This window comes from Lipotes vexillifer, unplaced genomic scaffold (genome assembly GCF_000442215.2).
Source record: "Lipotes vexillifer unplaced genomic scaffold, Lipotes_vexillifer_v1.1 scaffold459, whole genome shotgun sequence".
Lineage (NCBI taxonomy): Eukaryota > Metazoa > Chordata > Mammalia > Artiodactyla > Lipotidae > Lipotes > Lipotes vexillifer.
Genome location: NW_006769874.1, coordinates 2,164,923 through 2,177,368, shown reverse-complemented (window position 1 = coordinate 2,177,368; position 12,446 = coordinate 2,164,923). Strand labels below are relative to the sequence as shown.

The 12,446-nt window shown below is 47.1% G+C and overlaps 1 protein-coding gene across 2 annotated transcripts in view; it reads right to left on the bottom strand.

Annotated features, from left to right (window-relative positions):
- Positions 1-12,446, bottom strand: part of SMOC2 (SPARC related modular calcium binding 2) — a 155,702-nt gene that overhangs the window by 78,587 nt on the left and 64,669 nt on the right. Inside the window, exons 5-7 of one of the 2 annotated variants that reach the window (XM_007445919.1) lie at positions 5,535-5,582; positions 2,622-2,705; positions 1,317-1,391 (exon numbers count right to left, since the gene is read on the bottom strand). In XM_007445919.1, coding sequence (XP_007445981.1) covers positions 1,317-1,391; positions 2,622-2,705; positions 5,535-5,582 — 207 coding nt within the window. The remainder of the gene's footprint in view (positions 1-1,316; positions 1,392-2,621; positions 2,706-5,534; positions 5,583-12,446) is intronic. The other variant, XM_007445920.1, reaches the window with a different exon arrangement.

Below are 12,446 nucleotides of genomic sequence, written 5' to 3'. Positions count from 1 at the left end.
GGGGTGGGGGGGGGGCAGGGGATAGTACTTTTAACTGATATAAAGAAACACCAGAGAAGAGAAGCAAATGCATTCTCAGTTTGGCTTCTTCTATAAATGAACATGAAAGAGTACCAACAAACAAGGTAAATTTTCAAAAACACAGAATAACAAAAAGTCACAACTTATTTATGTTTTGCTAAATAAATGTGTCTACTTATACCAAAGAAGATTATTACTAAAAGTATCTTTTAAAAATAAAAATTAAGTACAAACGAAACTCTTCTGACATTGAAATCTCAGTGACGACGGTGGTCATTACGTAAAATCTGATCGTTTGCCATTTTATCACTAAACTTAATAAAGTAAATACTACATTTAACATCTTACAATACGCACTAGGGCTGACTTTCTTTGGACCCTCAGAAAGAGCATGTATCTGAACAACTGGCATTAAATACAGATGTAACCTCATAATTTCATGCCCCATGTCTACAAGTCAACTCAATGTCACCTTTTTGTGTTCTACACATTTAGGCTGATTTAAATCAAATGACAGTGTAGGGTAACTTACGTAAACTGGCATTTCCTGAAGCATTATTTTCAGTCTCACTAAATACCGCAAGTCTGCACTGTTTTTATTAGTTAATTATAATTGACAGGTCAAGTAAGGCCTGAAAATCTGGTAACAGAAGGTAATGGGTGAAATACAAACGTACTTTGTTCTATGAACTTATACGGAACTAACTCTGTCAAACTCTGAATAGCTTCCTCCAGACAATTAAAACTGCTTTTTAAAACAATGTACATTTCCAATGACATTTTTACAATAATTTTATATTTGTTTCTCAAATTAAGTTTGAGTACTGCCACATTGATGCTCCCCTGGGCATCAGTGAAATCCCCTGAATTTCAAGGTCCCCCAATAAATCTGCAACATTCAATGTTTGAACTAATTTCCCATGTACTAGTCTATATGGTACAGAAGCAAACCGAATTAGGCAACTTTTGGAAATACGGTGACAAGACTGAACAAAACTAACTCGGTTTCTAAAGCTCATAAGAGAAATGTACAGGTTAATGTCTCTATGCAATAGGAAAACTTACCCATAATGATAGTTTCTGAGAAAAAAATGTTAACTATTCTATAATATGTTCTATAACTTACCATATTTAATAAAACACTCAGATTTGAACTGTATTTTGGTGGGCAAGCCATGGCATTATTTGCATGACTCATTGGTAGCCAGGGAAAAAGATGTGCTCTGCATGTAACTTCCAGAAAACAAGACCACTTTCCAGGTCCATTAACAAAGTCACACTGGGCTCCTTTTTACCTGAATTCTTATTGGTTTTGTTCTGTCGACTTTTAACTTGTTCAGTCCAAAGCGTGGGGTATCGTGATGCAATATCTAATGAACCAAAATAAAATGATGATTATTTTAATTCATCATGAAAACACAAAGTCTCTCAATTAAAGATTTCAGCAGGCAGTCTAAAAGCCCCCAAAATCAATAAAATCAGTAAACACACATTGTAGATATTTTTTAAAAATAATAAAATGATTACGTGCATGAAACAAAAGGAAGTGACAACATACATTTTTAAAAACTTTAGCATATGCCTTTTTCTTTCTTTCTTCGTCCAAGAGTATAAATAAAAGTGATATGAGTCCAGACAGGCTCCACTGTAAAGAACAGGTTTTGGCAAAAAGTCCCAAAGTATAGAAACATATCCTAGTGTGGTAAAGATGGATATTCATGTAACACACAGGGTCTTCACTCAGTTGAAAAATTCTATACAAAGTGCAGTATGTAAAGCGTAATTTTTGCCTACAACATTCTGGGAACAGATCTTTGGTAGTAATATTAACAAACGTAACTGAAATATTTACGGTGTGATCAGTATACCACGTGCCCAAGAGCCACACTGAAGCCGACCAGCTGGTCACACGTGCCTTTGGCTTTGTCACATCGGACAAGTTCTCGTCTGTGATATGGGGTTCTGGGGGCTCCGTGGGCTCAAGTAACAGAGTCCATGGCATTTAGTGCCAATAAGCAAAAGTTAGTTATTATGATTATCCTTGTTATTATTATTTTCAAAGCACGATGTCATCCTACCCTTTGATCTTTGATTTATTTATTATGCACACTCCTTACACTCGGTCTTCAAACCTGACCCCCCTTTCGACCCGAGAATTGGTGATACAGTGGCAAATACCTACAACAATGTATTGAAGGCTAAGAGTGGGCAATCCATCCTCCTGGTAACCACAAAATTCAGTAAAGCCTCTGAAACATCTCTATATGTGTGACTTCACAAAACTGGTCTTTGTAAGGGTGGTGATCACATGACATGAAGAGTGAGCAGGGGAAATGGCATATGCTAGAGCACCCTTTGGAAATATATATTTCACGTTATCCAGATAAAATCTCAACTCCGAGACTTGTACTTAAAGAGAGGCCTCTGCGTGTGCTGTGTGAAAGCACCACGGCAACACTCAGGGGCCCTCAGGAGGGATGGCGGGGCCTCATAAAGGTGGAAAAGGCCGACCCAGCCCGTAGCGCAGTCCTTGCAAGAGGACGTGGCTGCACCCCCAGGCCCGCGCCCTACCCCCAACACAACTCCCCACCGACACTCACCTTCCTCATCTCCTTGAGGCTGAGTCTCCAACGCTGGAGCTGAGGCATCATCTGAATTCAGAACGGAAAAGATTTGCAAGGAGACTACAATTATGAGAGTAAGTGAAGTTAAGTGTGCATACAGGATGGACCCTAAGGACTGCATACACCCCCACGACCCACCAAACCACAACCCAGCACTCAGTAAACCACACAGAGGCTCAAAGCTCCAAACAGACCTCACGGGGAAGGGTTCGGTGTGATGTAAAGCATCGGAGCCAACCGGACGCACAAGGGAGGGACGGCAGGCATGGGGGGGCTGGCATCCCTGCTGTGCCTCTGTTTTCCAGAGTGGAAGGCAGGGATGTAGACCCAGGCCCTGGACTGTGCCCCATGGGTCTCTCGACCCCTCAGGCCTCCTGTGTCGACACGTGAGAGGCTGGTGGGGAACCCGGTGAGAGTGTCAGAGGACAGAGGGACGAGTGTGGATTAGAAAGCTCTCCGCCATTTCACTGAAAACATTATTCCAAGGACACAGTCTTTATTGAATTAGTTGAAAAACACACGTTGGGCTCCCTGGTAAGCAAGCCTCTGGAAGACCCCAGGCAAGGGGGCCCCAGCCAGGGACGCTGCTACGAGGCCCACTGCGGGGGGCTCTCGAGAACCAGCCTAGTGCTTTTATTCGTGTGACTTTTTTTTTTTTTAACAATTTTAGGATCAAAATACAGCAAGCAGTGGTAGAGGGAAGGGGCAGCCACATGGCTTATGTAGTTCACTGGGGCCCATTTACTATCCCAGCTCCTCTGAAGAATAAAAACTGAAGTTCTTTTCAGGGGAAAACGAAAAAGAATATTTTAAAAATTCTTTAACATTTAACCATCTCCAGAAAAAAGGCTTGTTATCTGTCAAAATACTGACATTTATCTGAAGCAGCCAAGTCAAATAATGAGAGTAGCAATAAACGAGAAGCATTTCGCTATTGAATATTCTATAATCTTCCAAGAATGAAATGGGGAACATATTTAAAACATATTTAACATATTTGAAAGTCTTAACAGAACATACTGAGAAAGGTCTTAGCATATTTAAACATCCTTTGGAATGACAACCAGAAGGTACATAGTTAATGTTGCACGTTTCTGCTGAGGCCTAAGCAGGCCACCACGTTGGGGCCAGCAGCCCCAGTCTGATCCCTGCGTCCAGGCCAGTCTGAGTTCTCACCCGAGCTAACCAGGGCGAGGGGTGACGGGGGGGCCGGGGGCGTCCCTGAGGGACAATGAAGGGTGCCGGCCCCCACGCCTGTCCCTCCCCCGCCCCTAATGCCAGCACCAGGGGCCCCTACGTTCCTGCCTTGGCCACAGGCCCCCGGGCAGCATGATCCTCCTAACCCACCACCAGGCTCTGGCCCCTGGAGAGTCTGTCCCGGTGCAACTAGCCCACTGGCACCTACTGGGCTCAGTCTTAGAAAATGAAACAAAGTGACGGACAGCTTTGGTGCCTTTCACTTTCCCTCCAGGGGACCTTGTTAAAATGTCTCTTTTTCCCCCCCGATCACCCAGCTTCATTACTTATTCTCAGGTATTTCCTCTGACAGGCACGACTGGAGATCAAGGGGCTTCAGTAGAAGGAACGTGTTCTTCCCTTAAATCCACTTCTGAGCCCACGTGCCAATTCCCCGGGGATTTAAAAAATTTTTTTTACCATGGATTCAACCTGTCTCACCACGGACAGGATTGGGTGCGGGCGCCTCAAAGAGTGTTTCCCTCCGTCTCCCTTTCAGCCTTTGACTCCTGTTTCTCACCACGAACATGCATACTTCCTCTCGTCTAAAACGTACCAGAATGCTCACCCCATCTTCGTCTCCCCCTTCCCAAACGGAAACCCTCGCCCGAGCCAGGGTCCCGACCCCACCTGCCGGTCCCTCTCTCGCCTACAAACTGGGCTTTTCTCCACCTGTGAGGGTCTCTGCCCAGGTCACAGCTGTCCCAGCTCTCACACCCACCGTGCTCCACTCACCTCCTCTGTGAAACCGCTCCAATTCCGCCCTCGTCTGCGCCCGCCCTGCGTGCTGTCTACACAGCTGGCATTTACTCGTGTGCCAATCTGTGTGGATCTCATAGACTTATCTTAATGCTATAAAGACTCTACAATCTTTCCAGGGCCAGGACAGTGGCCACCGTGACTTCAATACACACTTGAAAGACCTGGGTTGAATAAAACTGGCGTCTTTTCACTTCATATCACTTTTCTCTATTACTGGTTCATATACTATAATCTACCTCAGGGGAAAAAAAAGTACTTAAGATGTTGGTACATTATTTTTATTTCATCTTAAAAATAAATTCTGACTTCACGGGTTGATATAAAGACAGAAAATGTGTCATTGGGACTAACGGGTGACAGCTGAGGTCACGGTGGGCTTGTGGCGGCCAGTGGAGATGCTCCAGGAGCCGTGGGATGATTTCCAAAGGAAATGCTCCCTGCTCCGTCAGGTTTCTATGGGTGCTGGTCCCAGAAGGAGTGACTGTCATAGATGGAAACAGCCCCCTCTTTCTTATGAGGAGAGCTCCATTACTGACCTCTGACAACTGCTACGCTAGACGCTCGTGCCAGCCCTGGAGTCCCCTGCACAGATATGGACCCGGGATGAGCCTAACACCGTCCACAGGCGGTCCCAACACAAGCCACGTCTAAGAAGCCCTGACGCAGACACGAGTGGGTTACCCAGCAGGTCACGTGCCCGGCACCTGCCTGGTCCCAACAACCCTAAGGGTCGAATAAACGTTTGCTGAATGAATAAATAATTAACAAAGGGCTTCAGCTCTCATTACCATCACTGATATACATTGACATTTTAACTTGAGAAGTTATTTTACGGCATACATTGGATTCGCTGTAGTAATATATCAAGGAAGTTCATTTTAAGATAGTTACCTGTTTTTCCTGTGCCTTCCCGTTGGGGTAACTTTTCATTTACGGAACCTAAAAGAGGAAAATAAGGGATAAAATTATTCTTGGCTCTCAAATGGTCTTCACTAATTGTTACACAAACATTTTATTCCATTTTGTTTAATTCACAGGGCTTTGTCACTTTCTAGTTAAATTACACAAGCTACCTAGTGCCCTGGGGTGACTCTGTCATCTGAAATCACAAGCCCCAAACTAGGAAATGTAAGATTAGCTCCTATTTCTCTGGCTGCCTGGCTTGCGATGTACATAAGACCCTCTAGGGTACAAAATATAGCGGTTTCTTCACATGGAAAATATGATACTAACCTTTTTAACATACATCACTATGTGGGGATAGTTGAGTGAATTAGATTTTTTAAAAACTTTAACAATTTTTTAAACCTTTAAAAAAGTAATAAAAAGTTATTCAACTAAAGATAAATAAAAATCCTGGTTTCAGCTGAATTCTGATATATGGAAAACTGAGGAACCATCTTTTTGTAAGGGGAGTGCAGCAAATACGCTAAGGTTAACTGAGTAATTTATAACAAAAATTTAACAATTATATTACACTGAAAGGTTTATATTACAGATAGGAGGCATTGCACTGCCTTCCCCATAGACTGAAACCGCTATGGCACCAACATTTTCCTCACCGTTATTACACCTACTCAAAGGAATAAGCAAATTCTGTTCAGCATTAATTTGGAGTTTATCTGCCCGTCCAGTTCAGAATATTCCATCCAGGATTCATTTAGAATTCCCCTAGTCATATGCTAGCAAGACTCCTCAGCTAAAACATCTCATGAAATAAAACTTGAAATTCACTGCTTGTTTTTTCAATTTCGAATATCACATTGAAATACAGACTTGTATCTATACTGAAGATATAAACTTTAGGACAGTTTGAGAATGTTTATCTTGTCTTGGAAATATCATGGTTCTATAGCAGGAAATGTACGAGCAGTTCGTTGTAGATGCAATCCTGAAGGACGGGGCAGACAGTGTAAGTCAGGGATGCTGTGCATCCTCTCCAAACGTTGACGGAAATGACGTTGAGGGCGTGGGTTCCCCTACACTCAGCCCAGGGGTTACAGGAAGGAGCAAGATACAACAGGAAACACTAGTGCGGTTCTGCAGGAGACACAGCCTGTCCTTCCCACCCCCCACCCCCACCCCCCCGAGCTGCTCGTCTGAAATACCTGAATCATAGGCATCTGGAAATGCAGTTCGGTCAATAGATAAAAAGGACCAGATTTTCCTGGTGCATCTATTTGCACAATATTTGAGGTGCTGCCCAAAGCAGCTGTTGGTTATTTCCCAGCTGTGGCCGGTACCATGCAGTGAAATGTTACATGCTTTCCAGGGTCAAAACACAGGGCTTTACTTCTGGTGAGAATTCCCAGGGATATAAAGTGAGCTCGTCGTGTGGCCTTCTGACAAAGCTTTCAGGATCCTACTTTGCTCATTTCTCCCTTTGTAGCATCTCTTTACAAATCCAGATTTCTTAAAGGGCTTAAGTTTCTTAGTCATCGGTTTATTCTTATCATGTGTTTCTGCAGTGAGTCAAAAAATGTTTTCTGTTTTGACTGGGAAATGACAATATTTCAGTAATATTTCTGAATACGACTATGAAGGTTTTAGTCTTCTGAGCTAAATGCAAACATCCCAAATAATAATTAGAAGCCCCCACCCCAAGAGAGCTTCTCAATTGAATCAAGATAATGTTTTGTAACCTAGGTTCCTTAAGTCTCCAAGCTGCTGGTTCATGCTTTGATTAGCGGCTGAGGTCTGAAGACGACATTTAGAAAGTATCTACCTACTCCCTTGCCTCCCTTTCTGTCTCTGAACCAACCAGTGTCATGGCTTGCTCATGAGCCACACCCAATCCAATCAATGTTCGCTTAAATAAATCCACACGAAATTAATTCCATCTTGTTCCTAAGATGTAGAAATAATTTTAACATAGAACCAAGCGTCCCTGGATAACCTGCTCCAAATATTTTGCTGCACAGAACCAGCGGGGTGGGGGTGGGGGGCGCAATCCCAACAGGACGTGTGCTTCCTCATCCAACTGCCTCTGGACCGGAAGCCCGTCCATGCCTTCCCGCCCCAGCTTCCCCCAGCACCCTGTCCTCAAGGACTCGGGAGACAGGTGAGCATCACTCTCCAAACAGCAGAGCCGCTTGGGCAAAGTAGAATCCAGGAACCCAGAACCACAGCGCCACTCTTGTTCTTTCATTACGTCTTTCTGGAGGTAAGAATTCACTGAAGAACTCCCAAGAGTTGGAACAGGTGAGATTCCAGGATGTAAGTGCAGAAAGGGAGCCTAGAAATAGGAGTGTGGATGGCAGTAAAGAGCTCTGCAGACCATGGGCTGGTTGGCTGAACCTTCAGACAGGCACACTCTGCCCCTCAGATTCCTATTTCAAAGGACACATTTGAATTCCTTCCATTTGTGAGATCTCATCCCATTTAAACGCTACTTTAAAAGGGTGGCTTTTTTAGCAATTAAGGTATGCATTTCTGGTGGAGGAAACCACAGAAAGACAATGTGAGGAGACTGTCTACAGTCAAGGGGAAGAATAATGAGCCCTGTAGTCCTGAGTCCTTAGTTCAAATCCAGCTACACTCAGCAACGCCAGCTTGCTGCCAAAACAGCGCCAAGCAGGGTGCAGTGTTTGCTGAAAGGGTTGGTGGTCTAAGATGAGCCCTTTTCACAAGCACTCGATGTACTTTAGAAATGACTAAGGGGCAGAGGGGCAGCAATGTGTGCAGCCAGAGGAGCCCTGAGAGGGTTTAATGAGGTCAGCTCACTGCAGGCAGGCACTTGCTTAGCAAGTAGATTGATGGTCCTTCACAGCACAGCTAAACAAGCTGCAGTGATTTATTCCTTTCTGGAATCTCATATCCAGGAGCAGATTTGCAATGTCACATGGCTTTGCTTCAGCCAGAGGGAGAGAGAGTGAGACAAGAGGGAGAGACAGAAGGGAGGAAGGAAGGAAGAAAGAAAGAAAGAAAGAAAGAGAAAAAGAGAGAAAGAAAAAGAAAGGAAGGAAAGAAAGAAAGAAAAAGAAAGGAAGGAAGGTTGAAAGAAAAAGAGAGAAATGAGGAAAGAAAGAAAAAAGAAAGAAAGAGGGAAAGAAAGAACGAAAGAAAGAAAAAGAAAGGAAGGAAGAAAGAAAGGAGGAAAGAAAGAAAGAAAGAGGGAAAGAAGGAAGGAAGGAAGGAGGAAGGAGGGTGTAGAAGCAGAGGCTGCAGCCCGCCGTATCTTCCGGACGAGCATTTCTCTCCCTGCTCCTTTGAGCTTAGGTCACTAGACTGTGGACCCTGGGCTCTGAAAGCAGAGGTCCCACAAAGCTCTGCACCTAAACCAGGTCTCACCATCCTTCTAGGCTCTTCCTCCAGGGTAAGGACTTCTGGCTTTTCTCAGGAGCTGTCTGGCTGCTCTGCCTCGTACTTTCTGGTCAGGACCATGTGTGGATGACGTGGATAAGCATGGCGACTGTGTGTTGTGGGAAGAGGGCAGAACGTGGGTGACAGAACAAACATCACTACCTACCAGCTCTGTGCCCTGGGCAGGTGCCCTCACCTGCCCAAAGCTCAGTTCCCTCATCTGGAAAATGGCAGTGTGGGGACCTCCCTCATAGGCTGGAAGAAGCCAGCAGAGAAAGCAGCACATAAGAGGCCACAGTGAATTTTCACTTAAAATATTTCAGGACACTCAGGTATTTGTGTGTTGTTTATTCCTCCTGTAGCCTCTCTCTTCACGTATGTATATTTTATAGGTCAAGAGAGTAACAGCTGCTTGCAACAAACAGCAATGCTGTCTCCACTCAAGAGCAAATGGTTAAAATGTGCAGCCATTGGCAGGATACCTGCGTGACATCGGCCTCTCTGTAGCCACTTGCTTTCATTCATTCATTCATTCAACATGTTCACAGGATACAGCAAGAAAAAGTTCCATCTACTTTGGAGTGACAGGCATTAAACAGAAATTATTCAAATAATTCATATTACAACTGTGTACAGAGTCTATGCAGTTCCTTCTGTGTGCTGGTCATCACTCTATGCACAGCACATACATTAAGTCATCTAATGATGGCAGCAACCCTGAAGTAGGTGCCACTATTATACCCATTAGACAGATAAGGAGACCGAGACCCAGAGGGAGGCGTAACAGCCCAAGGTCACTTGGCCAGTAAGTGGCAGACCCAGGGTCCATGCCTGTGCCTTTAGCCCGCAGGGGAACTAACTTGGTCTGAGCAGTCAGGGCTGGCCTCCCCAAGGAGGCTGGCAGGAGGACACCCATGAGGCAGAAAGGACAGCACAGGGGAGCCAAGAGCACAGGCCAGCAGTGAGAGGAGCACAGCAGGTCTTAGAGCACAGCCAACGTGCGGGCTCCAGGTGTCTCTCTGTAAACACCATGTCTGTGTCCTTCCACACACATCCTCTGTCTGCAAGGACACAGGCAGGCTCTCCTCACACCTCGGCCTCTGCAGAGACCAGTGCGTGGGGCCTGGGCGTAACCTGAAGGTTAAGGCAACCCTGTCCATTCCTGATGGCACTGCTTGACTTAAGACCTGCTTACGCACTCCTGGCTGTGGACAGGCCCAGGGACTGCAGAGCAGAGGCAGAAAAGGGCCCTGCCTGGAACACGTGCTGGGGATGGGAGGGCCAGGCGCCGAGTCCACGTTGGAGCCAGAGTTCCTGAAAACAGCCCAGGCCCAGGGCCCTTCTGTCGGTGCCGGGGGCAGCCCTACAGTTGAACCAGCGCGTACAGTGGGAGCCGTTGGGGTGACTTTTAATCAGTCAGTATGGCGTTATGCCCCGCAGTTTACTTCCCAAAGTTGATGGGGATGCAACTCAGTTAATGTTTGGGTCAAAGCAGTTGAAAACCTGGGAAGTCCGAGCACCACGTGGGCCATTCCATCAGCCTTCAGAACGGCACCAGGGCAGCCCCGGCCCCTCCCCAGCTGGACCCCGCTGGCCGAGTAAAGTGAGGCACCGCCCGTGACCTTGGGCGCCTCAGCCCACTTCTCAGCCACCTTCACTGTTCACTCCCATCCTTGCCAGCTTCCCCCTCGGCAGAAACCACCCACAAAGCCAGAGCTTTTTACCCAGTGCTTCTGACACAAGAGAGGGCCTTCCCTCTGCAGTCAAAACCCTTGAGGACACACTCCAGTGACCAGAGGCCTCCCTGAGCTGCCCTGCGAGGCCAGAGGCCGGGGGGCGGGCTCCAGGAAGGTGGGCCCAGCAGGGCAGTGGGTGAGATGCCTGACCTACAGGGCAGCAAAGACAGAATCATCTGCATTGGGCGCCAGGGGCCCTGGTCCTCTGCCTCCAGTGAAGCGAACGGCCCAGGGGGCGGGCAGTGGTCCCCCTGAGCTGCACGGGCATGCTCTGGAGCACAGCCGGCTGGCCCAGGCGCAAAGGCGCGTGCCTCTCCGGAGCCAACGCTGGGGCTCTCAGGCCAGGTCCCCTCCAGACTGCCCACCCAGCCCTATGCCGGGGAGGCCTCGGGCATCCTTCCGAGACCTGGGTGCCCCGGGGGAAGCTCTGCCCGTGACCCCTGGGGAACCCCTGCAGCCACACCCACCTTCTCAGCATCCAGGCACACCTGCCGAAGCGCATCTTCCTCCACCAGATGCCCAAGGGGCTCGGACCAGACGCTCCTATTCAGCTCAGGTGACGTCCAGGTGGTGTGACCGAGCTAAGACCCCAGCCGGCTGGTCAGGCCACTTGGAGGAGAGACAGAGCCAGGCCCTGTGTCCCTCGCCCAGGGATGGCCAGGGGCTGACACTGGAGACGGGCCACTGCAGGCAGGGGCTCTCGGTCGCCCCTCTGCCCAGGAGCAGCAGCGGCCTCACTGGGAAATTTGTCAGAAAAGCGAGACCTCAGGCCTCCCTCCAGACCCATGGAATCAGAAATTCTGGGGTGGGAAGTAGGAATCTGTGTTGTCAAGCCCTTTGTGGACCAAAGTTTGGGCACCAGAGCTCTAAGGAAAAGGGCTTGGCCTGTGCTCTCTGCAGTGATTATTATTATTGTATTCTTTTCGTTATTATGAACTTGTGTATGTCTTGTCTGTCAAGCCCCAGCAGCTCCCTCAGACCCACCATGATGTCTCCTGTTTTTCTTTTATATTTCTGTGGACCCAGAAACCAAACAAAATCGGCTCGTCTGTCCGCACTGAGCCTCTGCAAAATTGACGGGCTGGAAGAAAGCCCGCCCCGTCCCAAAGGACAGGGGGTGTCACCTTGGGTTCACTCTCCCTGTGTCTTCTTTCTTACCTAGTGATTCTGCCTTTGAATAGCTGGGATTCCTGACTAGACGGGCATCAGACAAAAGGGATGTTCAGACTTCATTCACTCTGAGCTGAGCACCCTGACTGTCCCACATCTGAGAATCCCCTTCTCAAGATGGTAAGAGAAGAAATAAGTAAATCACCAATTTTGCTTTAAAAAATTGAGAGATTATTTCTGGATTTACTTTCCATCAGTGTCCACTTTAATGTCTTTGTTTTATATTTTTTACTTTTATGTCTGAATGTTCACGTATTTCAATGGCCAGAGAAAACAAACATCACTATCATTCTTGCGACAGGGTCGTTCACAGTTAATAGTTTCATGAATCTTCCCAACGTTTGACCATGGCAGTTGTACATTTAAAAAGGTGCCATAGGGCTTCCCTGGTAGCGTAGTGGTTGAGAGCCCGCTTGCCGATGCAGGGGACACGGGTTCATGCCCCGGTCCGGGAAGATCCCACATGCCGCGGAGCGGCTGAGCCCGTGAGCCATGGCCGCTAAGCCTGTGCGTCCGTAGCCTATGCTCCGCAGCGGGAGAGGCCACAACAGTGAGAGGCCCGCGTGCCACAAAAAAAAAAAAAAAAAAAAAAAAA